The sequence below is a fragment of the Dryobates pubescens genome, chromosome 5, assembly GCF_014839835.1.
Source record: "Dryobates pubescens isolate bDryPub1 chromosome 5, bDryPub1.pri, whole genome shotgun sequence".
NCBI classification, from domain to species: domain Eukaryota; kingdom Metazoa; phylum Chordata; class Aves; order Piciformes; family Picidae; genus Dryobates; species Dryobates pubescens.
The window spans coordinates 47,528,578-47,545,157 of record NC_071616.1 but is presented as its reverse complement, the minus strand read 5'-3'; the positions used below and the strand labels follow the sequence as shown (position 1 = coordinate 47,545,157).

Here is a 16,580-nt window from a genome sequence, read left to right as displayed (position 1 = left end):
CCTGCATTACTGGGAGTTCCAAATTCAAGTTCAGCCATGTCAGGCAAGCCCACTTTAAAGGACATGCTGATCCCATGGAGAAAAGTTTGAAGTTCATGTGTGGTCCATGAAACCACCATCCCTGAAAGGAGTGCATCAAAACTGGCACACCAGCTCAGCCTAACGGTGCACACAGCTCACCACGGCGTCTCTGCTGCTGAGAAACAAATGCTCAGGGAACAAACATAGGACACAGAACATGATTTGTCCCCTGGCACACACTTACTGCCCTTCTCAATCTTCATTCCGCAGCTTTGCTGACCTAGATGCTGCACGCAGATCATCAGCTTTAACAGCCACAGTTGGTCCATCAATCCAATTCCCTCCTTCGTATCTATCATTTATACTCCAGGCTCCCACACGATGTTACATCAATTATGAAATGCTCAGTTCCACTGCACTTGAATAGTTCTAGTCATTTCCAATCTGCTGTCTGAACTTTTTCCCTGTCACAATTTCTGACCTGTGCAAAACAGGGAATATTTGCCTCTGACTTTTGTTTCTAAGGCTACTCATTCTGTATACCTCCCCCATATGTTATGTCATGGTTCAACCCTGGTTAATTCCTCCTTATGCAGAAAGTTGTTTCAAATCTCTGCCTAACCTGATGAGCCATAAGGTACCCCTTTTAGAAGTGAATACAGTGCAAAGACCTCCCGGGTTTATAGAATCATATTAATAGGCCTTCCGGTTTGTTCTGGTTTTCATTGTTAAGTCCTCATATGTTATTTCCTCTTCTGAGGGTACATTGCTGAGTGCTCAGAGGATCTCCTCAGAGGCTCCTCCACTGATGCAGCCTAACCAAAGATCAGCACTGGACCTCTCTCTCCTGTGGATACAGCATTTTTCTTTCCAGTATCTCTACACTATCAGAACACAGCACATTCAAATATACACAGAATACATAGAATACACCAGGTTGGAAGAGACCTTCAAGATCACGCGTCCAACCCATCAACCAATCCAACACCACCCAAACAACTAACCCACGGCACCAAGCACCCCATCAAGTCTCCTCCTGAACACCTCCAATGATGGCGACTCCACCACCTCCCCCGATCTGGCTATAAACAGAAACAAAGACTAGAGTCAGGAAGAGTCAGGTTAGCTGAGATTCAGTTGAAGCCTGGAGGTGGCAAAATGGGCTTAGGAAGATATTGCTTGAGTTCTGAGAGTCACAGACCCTCAGAGCAGTAAGCTGTTGAAAATGCCAATTGCAACAGAAAAAGACCCCTCCAGAAGAAGCTTGAAATCAGAAGATCAAGAAAGGCAAAACAAGTTCATGAAGGTAAGACCAGAGACCAACTAGAAGTTGTGGTTGACTTGGGTTGGCTGAGAAGACTACCAAAGCCAGAGAGGAAGCATAGTCCCTCAAGGAAACCTCCACCATGCACAATTTTTAAAAGAGCTTGGACTGTGATTTTCAGAAAGCTTATACTGCCCAGGAAGCTGAGCTGCTGCCCTTCAGTGCAGAAGAGAAGGGTGGGCTGTGAGAGGATACTTAACCAAATCAACACTTCACATTCTACTCCAGTCTACCCTAATCAGATATTGCTGTAAATGATTACAAAAAGAGGTCTTCTGACATTTAACTCAGACTGTGACAATTTTCCTACTACTGCTGCAAAGGGTCACTTTGGTCTGCTCCTGAACACGTGCAGACACACAGGAGTCTTGTCTGAATACCTCTAACAGGCAAAATGAAAGTCCCCCTGCTACCAGGTGTAACATTAGTGGGGTCTAGCTGGGATGAAGTTGGCATGCCGTGTGCTATGGATCTGCAACTAAAACAGTGTCCATAGCACACCAGTGTCTCACCTGTGGCTGAACAGTGCTTCTGCAGCATCCACACCTTCACCTTTCCCCTTTTGCCAGCCTGCTGAGTGTGTTGGGGCCAGGGCAGAGGGGTGAAAAAAGTTGAGAGTGGGCACAGCCAGCACTGCTGACCCAAACTGACCAAAGGAATATTCCATAAATATTCTAAACTTAAATTTTAAGTCACAAGCTGAGTGGATACTTTTAAAATCAAAGTTTAAAGCACACACAGAAACAACTTTTAATCAGTTCTGTGAAAGTGTCTGGACTGAATGCCTGTGCCCCAAGCATTTCCTTTCAGATATTAGACAGTAAACACAGTGAAACAGGGCCAAAAGGACGTAGCTTTTGTCCAGAACTGATTTTAATCAATATTTTCTAGCATTTTCATTTATAAGTGAAAGTTCAGATACGTTTGATAAAAACAGCATAAACTTTAACCCTGAAAATGAAGGATCTAGTAAATCTCCATGATCAATGAGGTGTTTATTATTACAACAAATATCACATATCCACTTATAACTGTTCATTCCAGAACAGTTCCAAACTTTTCTTTAGACAGCTCCAGGGATGCATTTAAAACTTCCTAATAATGAGGATCCCCATTTACAGATCCTGTGTACAGAAGTTCCCTGAACACATTTAGATAGAGGCACCTGGCTAACAGACTTCAAATGCTGCATCCCTGCTGTACTGCAACCAATGCAGTACAACTGCAACCAGAATTCCAAGTGAAGCACTCAAGCTCACTCTCAGCAATGCTCCTGAGCCCAGGCAGCACTGGGGCTGCACAGCCTCTAGTCACAGACCAGCTTCTTCAGCTACTTGTTATCAGTTTTGTAATTGCAGGCTACTGCAGAGCACTGCAGGAGCCAAAGGAGGAGTGGAAGCCATATGGTAAGAGAAACCAAGTTTTGATGAATGTACCTCCCATCAGCATAAAGCTGAGATGGAGCTTTACAGAGGTCACAGGGGACTGCTTTGGGCTGAGAGGTAAGACAATTATTAGTGCTGAAAATTACTAAGTGATTAAGAGAGACCACTGCTAAGGTTTTGCTTCAGACAGATGAAGTTGTTCCTACAGGTTTATGAGTCATTAAGCCTGAACAGCCAGAGAAAAAAATGTAGGCAATATTAACAAATTTTGCTACAAACTGCCAGGGAGCCTCATCTGTTGAGAAAGTCCTTGTCTTGAAGCACAAAGGGAAAGGTCTTCAATGAAGCCAAGAAGTAGGTTTCCTCACATGATTGGTGTGCCTGAGCACAGAGGCCCTTAAAAAGTATCTGTTCAGAGACTTGGTGGTGTGGGTGGAGGATACACAAACAAGCAAAGGTTTGTCCCTCCAGCTCTCAGCACTTACACAGGATCAGATATACACAGACTGTAATCTGCAGAGTTCTCCCAGCATCCTTAGGAAGAGATTCCACTCTTTTTATCACACTAACATTTAGAGTATGTTCCAACTATCAAGACAACCTCATCTACTATAAACTGAACTCGCTCTTTCTCTTCAACCCCAAAGTACAATCCCTTTGACAATCCTGTACATACTGTAGGCTGCTCTTCCACTGTTGTTTTCTAACTTAGCATGGGTCATGCACTGCAGCTTGGACCTGCTGTTCTCCTACTCACCCTGCATCTTTCAGATTTGTGTCCAAAATTGGACACTGTATACAACAGACATCATGGGTCTCTGAGCAACCAAGCTGAAGACGTCCTCGCTCACTGCAGGAGGTGTGGACCTTTAAAGATCCCTTCCAACTCAACCCTTTCTGTGATCAGCTGTAATGAATAACGAATAGCAGTTAACTCCCACACCTTTTCAGTTCAAATTCTTGTCTAAGTTCAACTTGTCTATAGTTAGCTACGAAATGAGATTGAACTGGAAAGTTGTCGCATGTCTCTTTCTCCCATAGTCTGTAACTCCTCACTGGGTTGATTTGACATGCATGTCTCTTTCTTAGGCTGCACATCTGTTTCCACTGACAGTAAAACACACACATCATTAAAGAAATGATCAAAGTCCTGATTCCGGCAGCAAAGCTTTTATTGCTAATGATGAGAGAACTGAAAGCAGATCAAGTTTACAGAGTCCAGACTGCTCTAGCTAGGAAATAACTGGGGAAAGAAGACTACCCTGACAATTAGGTGTGGTAATGGTTGCAATAAGCAGTGTGAGCAATCTGGCAGGGTAGGCCTAGAGCCTGACATGGTGGTAGGCCGTGCCCAGCATGGGTGCGGAAGTGGCTAGCAGTATAGCAGAATAGTGCTGTGCCTGCACCGTGTAACCAAAGCAGGGCACTGGTAGCTATAAACACAGAGAGTTATCTCAGAATAACAGGACACACACCTGCATCAACAACCTCGCCTGTTACTACTAGTTTAACCAATAATCTATAGTAATAGTGTGTGGTCACTCGTGAGGGGCCAATGAAGCCATGCCAGCAATGCCCTCCGAGTTTATATAAGTTGTAAAGGTTTTCTTACTACGCACTTCTATGCACTTCTTACTAGCCTGTCAGCTCTACTGTCTGCTCCGTACTATGCTTGCATTATAATCGAACAACACTGAAGCAATAAAGGAACAGTACTAGATCATACTGATCAGCTGCATTGATTCCAGTCTCCGTCGTCACCAAAATTAGGCACACTTGATATAAACCAGACACTAATCAACAAGCCTATAGTGCTGTCTGTCTGGAGTTTTCTTTCAAGGTAAAGACAGTTCCAGTTCTAAAGAAAAATCCACCTGCAGTAAGAAAAGAGAAGCTCTCTGTGGTGGAGCTGAGTGGCACACAACAGCAACGCCAGCATAGCTTAGGGAACTGTTTGAAGAGGCTAAGCCGCACAAGAGCCGTTCACAATGCATTTTACAGGATGGATCAAACCATTCTAAAATAAAGGTACTGCAACTTTTCTTTTATACCATCTTTTTTGGTGTATCCTCTGCTGCTGACCCATTCTCTGCTATTAATGTCAACTCCTGTTGAAAGTGTTTATATCTATTACCTATTTGTATGCTAACGAACCTAAAATACCTCGCGCTCTGTTGCACTGGTTCGTAGGTCACACATTATAAATGCCCTGCAAGTCTCTGAGATGACAGAGCAAGCATCAGAGTTTTCTATGGAAATCTGATGTTGGCACCAGATTGCAAAGAGGCAGCTCTTCTACAGTGCAAGCAAACCAGGACTAAAGCAATACTAAACTGGCAAGAGGATAAGTCAGATATCGTTCTGCGTTTCGGTCATCATTACAGTGAACACCATGGCTAAATACTCTGAAGATTTTAATTTAACTTTATTCTTATTTCAAAAAAGGTTAAAACATCTCATTGGCCCCAGGCTGCTCTTCGCATTTCTCTCTGTGCAACAAAAAGCTCAGATGCCTTAGACTGTGTATTCATGTTGGAGACCAGTCACACACCATCACACAGTTTGCAAGAACTCCTAACAGGCACTACCTGCAAGAACAGCTATTTAGAACCAAAGTCTGTATGGACCCATCACAAGGCTCGGGAAGAAGCAGACTTCTCTTGCACTGTCATACATCAGCAGTGTCACAGATAGCCCTGGAGACCTAATGGATATTTGGAGACTTTATTCCATCTTTCCAAGTTAAAACAATGGCTACAATGCAGTCACTGAGGCCACTTATTCTACAAGCAACAGAAATCAATGTCATTTGTTTCACAGGCTACAATAATTTATTGCAATCTTTATGTAAGTTACAGTAGGGAAGGAAAGCAGATTTCATCACTTTTGGGAAACAGTGAGGAAAATGATCACTCTACAACATGGGGAAATTATTCTTTCTGCAGGTAAACCCTAGGGGAGCAAACCCAAACCTATGCGTAGCTGCAGCTCTAGAAAACACCACTCTGGAAAAGGAAATAACCCAAACACTCAAAAAGCAAATTTGGGTTGGAAATTAAGACCTTTGAAATAGCCCTCACTTCAGTGCTTAGTAGTAATTATAAATATACCAAGTGAATTAATTCAAGCAACAGTTACCCTTGTCCCCTCTGTATGAAATGTCAAATCTTACATGCATGATGCCAACACAAGAATGCATGAATCTGTGCAGCTATCATTTGCCACTAGCAACATGACAGAATAAATTCTACATCTGCTTTGTTACTAAAGATCCCCTGGAACTGAAAGAAGATGTCAAATGTCTCTTCCTCTCTGCTGCCCCTCAACCAACACCGCAAAATGTGCTCTACCAGTGTAAAGGCTCATCTTGTTAGGACCTGCTGCAAAAAGGCACTCCCACTTGTGTTAAGATGATGTGAATTTCTACCCTCTTTGCCTTCCCACTTTACAAGGGTACCCTTGTGCACAGTAGCAAGAACATGTTCAGCTGGTACTTAAGGCAAATGAAGAGAGGGGGAAAAAAACAACCAGGAAATGTTTGATACCATTTAAAATCCAGCTCAGAGCTCATGAGGTTGAGTTTGATTTCAGAGGAAAACACAACACTGAGCTCCAGACCACTTAGGTTTGCCAGAAGGTAACCACTGGATCATCTGCTTACATGCCTGAATTCAAACAGGAGACAGAGGAAGAAATAAACAAGCTGTATGAAATCAGATACACAGCAAAACTATCCTGCAGCACGGTCCGCTGGTCTCCTTAAACACAGGGGCAACACCATGCATGCAGCTCCTCCATCACAACACCAGCATGCACCTCTGCTGATTCTTGTACCCCTTCCTGTGCTCACTGGCTGTTAGTTCATGAACAGAAATACATAAACACACACAAAATCTCCCAGCAATATCTGTCCATATTAAAGACTAACAACTCAGCAAACACATTTCCACTAAAGCACTAAGTGCACGTCATCACACCACCAGTTTATACGTTTCAAAGCTGCTCACAAGGATAATATGAAGAAGCTTTTCTTTGCTTAGCAATAAGAGCCAGATACTCACAAAGAAGGGTCTTGGACCAGATCTTTAAGGTTTATCCCACTACGATCCTCGGCAAGGTTCCTGAAGCAACTGTCACTCACTAAAAAAAATAGAAATAAAATTAAAACAAAACAAGAAACAGAGGGAAAAGAAAGCAAGCAGTGGGAATTTCAGATCAGAATGTGTTGGTGTTGGGTGTAATCTGAGCATTCAGAATCTGATTTGCAGTGAGGTTTCAGCTGATCTACAGGTCAGCCAAGGGCAAGTGACCAGCACTGTCTCACACATCACATGCAAGCAATGGGTGCCAGCTGGGGTCCTCACTATGTCTCCACTGGTGGCTGCAGGACGACTCCAACGCACATCCACTGGATGCACAGGTACACAACTGTCCACACACTCAACAGCAGTGCTCTGCCTAAGCAGAAGCAGTGAGAGTTGCTGAGTATTGAAGTTCAGGTTCATTCCTGGACTAGTGAAGCTGTTCCATATGAGCAATACCCAAAACAAGCAATCAAGAACCAAACATTCCTTCAAACAGCCTATCAGTAACTCCTGCAGAGCCCATAAAGCAGCTAGCTACTGTAATAACTGGAATTGCACTACAATGTCACAAGGTATCAAACCCCAAACCAACAAACCACAACACGAACAGGGCCCCCCAAAAAATAAAAAAAAGAAAGAGGCAGGATTTAAGCTAAAACTCCAAACCCATGCAACCCATTCTCGTGGCTAACTCTCTCAGCACAGGTACCCCATTCCCACAAGTAACACCAATCTGAGAGGGAGGAAAATGTAGTGGCACAACAGTGCCTAAACCCCCTCATTGGTTCAAGGGAGTTACACTGATTTCTGACTACAACAAACTTTACTGAAGGGCATGGGGGTGGTGCCATGGCACATCAGTGTAGGGATCAATGTGCAACAGCTAGTGAAGTCACCCTCTTCCAGACAGCAGACCTTATGAGGAGGTCAATTGTTCCTCATCCTCCAAGACAGAACAGGGATGGCACTTGATGACAGGGGCTATGTTTAACAGCATCAGGAAAAGAAGGTGTTCCTGCTTCGCTCTAAGGGCAAGATGCTCTTTTGAATTTGCATCTCTATGTGTGCATGTGCATCACCAGCACCAAAATACCTTCTTTTCACAGATCACAATGCATTCTGTGACAGACCTTCCTACCACGCTATCAAACTGCAAAATGTTTCTACTGCTACCCCTGGTTGCTAACACACCTCAAAAGCATGAAGCCCGTGAGTACAGTGGGGAGGACAAGACCTGGCAGAAAGGGTTTCAGAAGAAGGGACTGGGGTAGCTGATGCAACAGGTACTGGCCCTAACTGCCACACAAGCCTGACTGCTAACAGTTGGCAATAGCAGGATCGCTTCCCAGGCACTGATAACATGAAGAAGTTTCCTGCTTTGCTGTCAGAACCAGGTGATATCCTAAGCTTCTCTCATCTGCTCTCTCTGAAAACACAACCAAGCAGTTGCTCAGCATATGATCCCTGAAAGCCAGGCAGCACCTCACAAGGAGGCTCTTGTCCTTCAGGTAATGGCCATGGATGCTCAGCTTATACAGCAGCTACTTGAGCTAACGAAGCCCACAACTCTTGGCTGGTCCTTCCCATGTCTCTTTAACCATTGTCCCCGCAGGAAACTGCAGGCTTCCTGTACCAAGCTCACAAGTGCTACAAGCCTTGCCAGGGAAGCTCACCTCAAGCACCCTGGGCCATCAGAAATTTTTCATTCCCATGTCTTGCACTGAACCCTTGGATTTACAAAGCCTCCAACCCCTGAGTAAGAAGACTGATTCCAAGAGGAGAAGATTGGCAAACATCCTGCACAGAACATTTTGCCTACTGTCTTGTGATAAATCCCATGAGGTATCAGCACATCTCCTATGCCAGCACTACACAGCATGAAGAGAAATGGCCATAAGTAGAATAATGGTGTTTCCCTACTGACAAATTAAACATTCCTTACACATTAGATATTTAATCTAAACATGCTGCATTCCTCCTACTGTCTTCTCCAATCTCCTTTGTTAAAAGTGATCACAATCATAGTTAAGGAAATTATTGTGACTGTTCTGAAGCTGCCTTAAAGGGAAAACAAAAAGAAACAACAAATTACCAGTAAGAGTGACCATTATTTGTGTACCTGTAACTCATGAAGTTCATGAAACAAAACATGTTTGAAATGGATGCTTACATTTAAAACCCAGGTTTGCCAGAGACTCTTTGTCTTGCCTGTCTCAACGTCACTCTAATGTTACAATGCTATTTTTATGAATGAAGATGCAAAATCAGACCTTCCTTCTCATCAACAGAGCTGGGCAATACAAACTGCTGCTAGAAAGCCTAACTCACCATCAGCAGAACATCTGTGAACCTTGGAAGAGGTATCAACCTCATTTCCCTGGCTTTGATTTGGTTGGAGGAAAGTCAGAAGAGTCAGAAATTTGCAAGCGAGCCTGTCCTCGCCAGATTCAGAAAACACAGAGCCCTCAGATAAGCACAAAACGTTTCAAACCCACTTCTAACAACCATTAGCCTCAACTACAGTTAACAGTCACCAAAATCAAACTTTTGAAAGCAAATATTTTGTTACAATTGCCAAATAAATTGCTCCCACTGATAGCAACAGGAGAGCTTCCAGTGAGAAGAAGTAATTGACTGGCATGGGCTTGAAGACAACCTCTTAGAGGTTGTCTACAAGGCTGTAGCTTGCTGGCCGGCACACAAGCACAGCCATGGTGGCTCACACCCAAGCACATGAGCTCAGGGAAGAGAACAAGCATTCAACAACACACGGCAGTTGTAGAGAGCAAGAAGGTCTCCCCTGAGCCTCCTCTTCTCCAGGCTAAGCAATCCCAGCTCCCTCAGCCTCTCCTCACAGGGCTGTGCTCCAGAACCCTCCCCAGCTTTGTTGCCCTTCTCTGCACACCTTCCAGCAGCTCAACATCTTTCCTAAATGGAGGAGCCAGAACTGGACACAGGACTCAAGGTGTGGCCTAACCAGTGCAGTGTACAGGGGCAGAATGACCTCCCTGCTCCTGCTGGCCACACTGTTCCTGATGCAGGCCAGGATGCCATTGGCCTTCTTGGCCACCTGGGCACACTACTGGCTCATGTTCAGCCTACCATCAACCAGCACCCCCAGGTCCCTCTCTGCCTGACTGCTCTCCAGCCACTCTGACCCCAGCCTGTAGCACTGCATGGGGTTGCTGTGGCCAATGTGCAGAACCCGGCACTTGGATGTGTTCAATCTCCTGCCCTTGGACTCTGCCCATCTGCCCAGCCTGTCCAGGTCCCTCTGCAGAGCCTCTCTACCCTCCAGCAGATCAACTCCTGCCCCCAGCTTGATGTCATCTGCAAACTTACTGATGATGGACTCAATGCCCTCGTCCAGATCATCAATAAAGATACTGAACAGGATGGGGCCCAGCACTGACCCTTGGGGACACCACTGGTGACTGGCTGCCAGCTGGCTGTGGCACCATTCACCACCACTCTCTGGGCTCAGCCTCCAGCCAGTTCCTAACCCATCTCAGTGTGCTCCCATCCAAGCCATGGGCTGACAGCTTGGCCAGGAGTTTGCTATGGGGAACGGTGTCAAAGGCCTTGCTGAGATCCAGGCAGACTACATCCACAGCCTGCCCACATCTACCAGGCTGTCACCTGGGCATAGAAGGAGATCAGGTTGGTCAGGCAGGACCTGCCCTTCCTACATCCATGCTGGCTGGGCCTGATCCCTTGGCCATCCTCTAAGTGCTGTGTGATTGCACTCAAGATGATCTGTTCCATAACCTTGCCTGGCACTGAGGTCAGGTTGACAGGCCTGGAATTCCCTGGTTCCTCCCTACAGCCCTGCTTGTGGCTGGGCACCACGTTGGCAGCCTCCAGTTGTCTGGGACCTCTCCAGTGAGCCAGGACTGGTGAAAAATGATGGAGAGAGGCTTGGCAGCTTATCTGCCAGCTCTCTCAGCACCCTAGGATGGATCCCACCCGGCCCCCTGGACTTGTGGGGATCCAAGTGGCTAAGGAGGTCTCTCCTTCCTCCTGGATCACAGGGGAACTATGCTGCTCCCTGCCCCCCATCTGCCAGCTCTGGAGGCCAGCTGTCTGGAAGACAACCTGTCCTGCTATTAAAAATTGATGCAAAGGAGGTGTTAAGTACCTCTGCCTTTCCTCATCTTTTGTTACTATGTTTCCCTCTGTGTCCACCAAGGAGTGGAGCTTGTCCTTGCCCTGCTCTTGCTATTAATATATTTGTAGAAGGTATTTTTTGTGTCCTTCACAGCAGTGGCCAGTCTAAGCTCTAAATGGGCTTTTGCCTCTCTAATTTTTTTCACTGCATGACCTAGCAACATCCTTTAAACATTCCAATGAGATGGTGACGTCCACCACTGCCCCGGGCAGACCCGTTCTCCTACCATCCAGCCCGAACCTGCCCTGGCACAAACACAGCATGCATTTAAACTATGGCATACTCTGAAATGCAAACTGTTTATTTCAAACAGGACACATTCACAAGGAGGGCTGGGAAGAGGATCCAGGGAGCTACAGACCTGCCAGTCTGTCCACAGTTCCAGGGAAGGTTATCACAGTGCCACAGTATAGCTAAGGTTGGAAGAGACCCCAAGGATCATCAAGTCCAACCTGTCTCCACAGACCTCACAACTAGACCATGGCACCAAGTGCCACATCCAATCCCCTCTTGAACACCTCCAGGGACGGTGACTCCACCACCTCCCTGGGCAGCACATCCCAATGACGAACGACTCGCTCAGTGAAGAACTTTCTCCTCACCTCGAGTCTAAACCTCCCTGGCAGGACTGTGTCCCCTTGTTCTGGTGCTGGGTGCCTGGGAGAAGAGACCAACCCCTTCCTGGCCACAACCACCTTTCAGGTAGTTGTAGAGGGCAATAAGGTCACCTCTGATCCTTCTCTTCTCCAGGCTAAGCAACCCCAGCTCCCTCAGCCTCTCCTCACAGGGCTGTGCTCAAGGCCTCTCCCCAGCCTTGTTGCCCTTCTCTGGACACCTTCAAGTGTCTCAATGTCCTTCCTAAACTGAGGGGCCCAGAACTGGACACAGGACTCAAGGTGCGGCCTAACCAATGCAGAGTACAGGGGCACAATGACCTCCCTGCTCCTGCTGGCCACACTGTTCCTGATGCAGGCCACGATGCCATTGGCCCTCTTGGCCACCTGGGCACACTGCTGGCTCATGTTTAGGCGGGTGTCAACCAGCACCCCCAGGTCCCTCTCTGCCTGGCTGCTCTCAGCCACTCTGACCCCAGCCTGTAGCTCTGCATGGGGTTGCTGTGGCCAAAGTGCAGCTCCTGGCACTTGGACTTGTTGAATGCCATCCCATTGGACTCTGCCCATCTGTCCAGTCCGTCAAGGTCCCTCTGCAGAGCCTTTCTACCCTGTAACTGACCAACATCTGTTCCCAACTTGGTGTCATCTGCAAACTTGCTGATGACTGACTCAACCCCCTCATCCGTATCATCAATGAAGATGTTAAAGAGGATGGGGCCCAGCACTGATCCCTGTTATTGAACAATAACCTTGAATACCAACACACAGCACATACAGGACCACCAGTCAGAATGGGCTCATGAAAAGCAGGCCCTGCTTGACTAACCTGGACACTGGGGAGGCTGCACATGGAATATTGTCCTTCGGTTTGGGCCCCTCACTACCAGAAGGACACTGAGGTTGCTGGAGCATCAACACAAGGTCAAACAAAGCTGCTCTAGAGAACAAATCTTCTTAGGGGCAGCTGAAGGACATGGGGTTTTGGAGAAAAAGAGGCTGAGGAGATATCCTCACTGCTCTCTACAACTACCTGAAAGGAAATGGTAGTGGATTGGGTGTCCCTTCTCTCCAAGTAAACAAGACAGGGGGAAATGTGCAAAAGGGAGATTTAGGTTGGGTAATAGGAAAAATTTCTTCATGGATGGGTCTGTCAAGCATTGGAAAAGGGAAGTGGTAGGGTCATGGGAATCCCTAGAGCTATTTAAAAGACATGCAGGTGTGGTGCTTAGGGATGTGGTTTGGTGGTAACTTGGCAGTGCTGGGTTAACAGTTGGACTTGATCTTAAAGGTCTTTTCCAACCAAAACAATTCTATGATTCTACATCAAAGTCTTAGCTTATTGTCTTTCCGTGACAACACCTTAGGACTTCATCCATCTGTAGGGTTTCTCTTCCTCATTCATATGCTTAGGTTTCATATGAGTTTCATTCAGTGTCTCACAAACACCAAAAAATCCCTTATTTGAAAACTTGGGTGTTCTGGAAAGCACTAGTCTGGCACAGCATTATATTCTAGTCAGGGTTTGCTGGCAGCAAAGCATTATTCAGGTGTCTCATTTCAGATTCAGGTGGTACTGTTCCATGCACTGCAGGCAAGTTTAGCTGGATTCAAGTGTTTTGTTTTTAGAGGCCCCAAATTATGCACACTGCAGCAAGCCCCCAGCTTTCCCTATTCTAACTGTACAAATCTTGACTTCAAGGACACTGCTAAGGAAACTTTAGGACGTAAGAAGGTGACGTTTTTTCCTCAGATCTCAACACATCTCTTCCAAATCCTGTTCTCCCGCAGACACAGCATTCCTGTCCTACAGGTACACCTTACAGAGGTGGGGTAGTACGGCAAGGTAAAGGCTGATTCTCTTACTCTTCAGAGGGGCTTAAGGTATTTTGCAGGTCCCCTGAAGAGGTACACCAGAGAGCTACTCCATCTCTCTTCTCTGCTACTTGCCACATTTTCAAGTGACTGCAAGCCAGCCAGAAAACTTTTCTAGAACAGATGGCAGAGTACAGAAACTGTGCAGCACCTTCACTAGATCTGGTACAGAAGACAGCTAATTAATTACAAGGAGAGCACTTCTACTATTTGCATATCTGCACACAAATCTCTCTGACGTACCTACAGAACAAAAAGGACTCCCAGACTGCATGCAAATTGCCAATGCTTGTGACTGCTAAGAAAATGTGGTGGCTGTGAGGAGCAGAAAGAACGCAGGCTGGTCTCCTAGGGATGCGTCACCTAAATGCCATTGGCTGCCACAATAACTAATCCAGGCTCCCTTTGATACCCACACCAGGAAGACAGCTAAAGCCCAGACAAAGCTATGCACACGAAAGCACCATTGCTACCCATCTGCCTTTTTCCTCAGTGGGGGCAATAATCTGAGAGTCCTCAGGTTATTTTCATTTAACCATTGTATTCTTTAAAAGTGTTTTTGTTACGTGGCAGCTACTTTTCTATTACTGTCACCACTCCTTTCACAGGTGGGTGAAACAGGAGGGAAAGGGAAGATGTGAAATATCAGTGGGAAGACTCAAAGATGACATTGTCTGTCTTGTGCCCACAGCAAACCTGAAATTCACTTTCAAAATTGCAAGACATCAATGCACACCAGATTTCAAGTCTTCTTGCCTTTTTGTTTCCATTTTAAACTTTATTCTTCTAGAAATGGACATAGGTGAGTGAAATCACAAAACAGCAACACCTTCAGTTTTAACCTATGACTATTTAACTACAGAAGTAGTTGCAGCACCTTAACATTGCTGCTAACAAGTTGTGCAGCATCTGGGCAAACAGGACACAGTGAACACGATTTTGTACACCGAGTTACAGGTGGTGGTATTTACGGTACACAAATAAACAGCACTCAGATTGGCTTAGGTGTGAGAAGGGCCAGCAACAGAAAACACAGCACCCCCTTCACGGGCTCTCATTCCAACCTGAGAGCCAGGCAAAAACCTAACAAAAGATTTGATATAAATGACTGTCCCAGTGTGAGGCAGATCCTCCCTTGCCTCCCACCAGGGGAAAAACGAGACTCAGACAAACGGATTGCAGAAGGGACAGAAAGTTTAAATGGAAAAGCAGTGAATGTTTTACAGAGAACCACAAGCACGGTGACAAAAGGAGATACCAAAGCATACCCAGAAACTCCCAGCACTCCCCTTTCCCCACCTGAGGGTACACCCAAAACTCCCAGGGCTCTTTCTTCCTCTCCCTCCACTGTTAGGCTAATCTCAGCTGTCCAGATCTGAGATTGGCCTTTCCCCTTCTCCTCCTGGCATTAGACCTAGCCAGGCCTAAGAGGCCTTGAGATAACTCCCCTTCCATTACCAGATAGGGAGCATCTCCCACAGGAACCGGCGAGGGAAAGAAAGAGGAAGTGAGAGAGCTTGCAGATGGATTTATAGGGAGCAGGACATTAAGGGTCTGCAATACACAGCTTCCTGCGTCCACCCACTGGGCTGGACACCTGGGGCACCAGAGGTGTACCCCGTATGGCAGCAGCAGGAGGCACCCAGCCCAAACTGCCACAATGGCAAATTAAGAGAGTTCAAATAGCCATGTGCAAAAGGAGACTCTCTTTTACATAGATTGGAGTTTTAGGGTCGTTGGTTTTAAGTATAAAACATATTAAAATTAGCATAAAATAAGCCTAACAGGCTCAGAACACTGATGTCCCCACTATGCAGCATCAGGGATGGTAAATACTTTTCATGTAAGTCACAGTGTCACAGTACAACTAAGGTTGGAAGAGACCCCAAGGATCATCAAGTCCAACCTGTCATCACAGACCTCATGACCAGACCATGGCACCAAGTGCCACATCCAATCCCCTCTTGAACACCTCCAGGGACGGTGACTCCACCACCTCCCTGGGCAGCACATCCCAATGACGAACGACTCGCTCAGTGAAGAACTTTCTCCTCACCTCGAGTCTAAACCTCCCCTGGCACAGCTTGAGACTGTGTCCCCTTGTTCTGGTGCTGGTTGCCTGGGAGAAGAGACCAACCCCTTCCTGGCCACAACCACCTTTCAGGTAGTTGTAGAGGGCAATAAGGTCACCTCTGATCCTTCTCTTCTCCAGGCTAAACAACCCCAGCTCCCTCAGCCTCTCCTCACAGGGCTGTGCTCAAGGCCTCTCCCCAGCCTTGTTGCCCTTCTCTGGACACCTTCAAGTGTCTCAATGTCCTTCCTAAACTGAGGGGCCCAGAACTGGACACAGGACTCAAGGTGTGGCCTAACCAATGCAGAGTACAGGGGCACAATGACCTCCCTGCTCCTGCTGGCCACACTATTCCTAATACAGGCCAGGATGCCATTGGCCCTCTTGGCCACCTGGGCACACTGCTGGCTCATGTTTAGGCGGGTGTCAATCAGCACCCCCAGGTCCCTCTCTGTTTGGCAGCTCTCAGCCACTCTGACCCCAGCCTGTAGCTCTGCATGGGGTTGCTGTGGCCAAAGTGCAGCCCCTGGCACTTGGACTTGTTGAATGCCATCCCATTGGCCTCTGCCCATCTGTCCAGTCCGTCAAGGTCCCTCTGCAGAGCCTTTCTACCCTCTAACTGACTAACATCTGTTCCCAACTTGGTGTCATCTGCAAACTTGCTGATGACTGACTCAACCCCCTCATCCAGATCATCAATGAAGATGTTAAAGAGGATGGGGCCCAGCACTGATCCCTGGGGGACACCACTGGTGCCTGGCTGCCAGCTGGCTGTGGCACCATTCACCACCACTCTCGGGGCTCAGCCTCCAGCCAGTTCCTAGCCCAGCTCAGAGCTGCTGTCCAAGCCACGAGCTGACAGCTTAGCCAGCAGTTTGCTGTGGGGGACGGTGTCAAAGGCCTCGCTGAAGTCCAGATAGACTACATCCACAGGCCTCCCCACATCCACCAGATGGGTCACCTGATCATAGGAGGAGATCAGGTTGGAGAGGCAGGACCTGCTCTTCCTAAATCCATGTTGGCTGGACCTGAGCCCTTGG

The 16,580-nt window shown here is 46.8% G+C and overlaps 1 protein-coding gene across 1 annotated transcript in view; it reads right to left on the bottom strand.

Moving 5' to 3' along the window:
* The window catches only part of GPHN (gephyrin), a 267,522-nt gene that overhangs the window by 166,704 nt on the left and 84,238 nt on the right, over positions 1-16,580 (bottom strand). Inside the window, exon 2 of the mRNA XM_054162194.1 lies at positions 6,792-6,870. Coding sequence (XP_054018169.1) covers positions 6,792-6,870 — 79 coding nt within the window. The remainder of the gene's footprint in view (positions 1-6,791; positions 6,871-16,580) is intronic.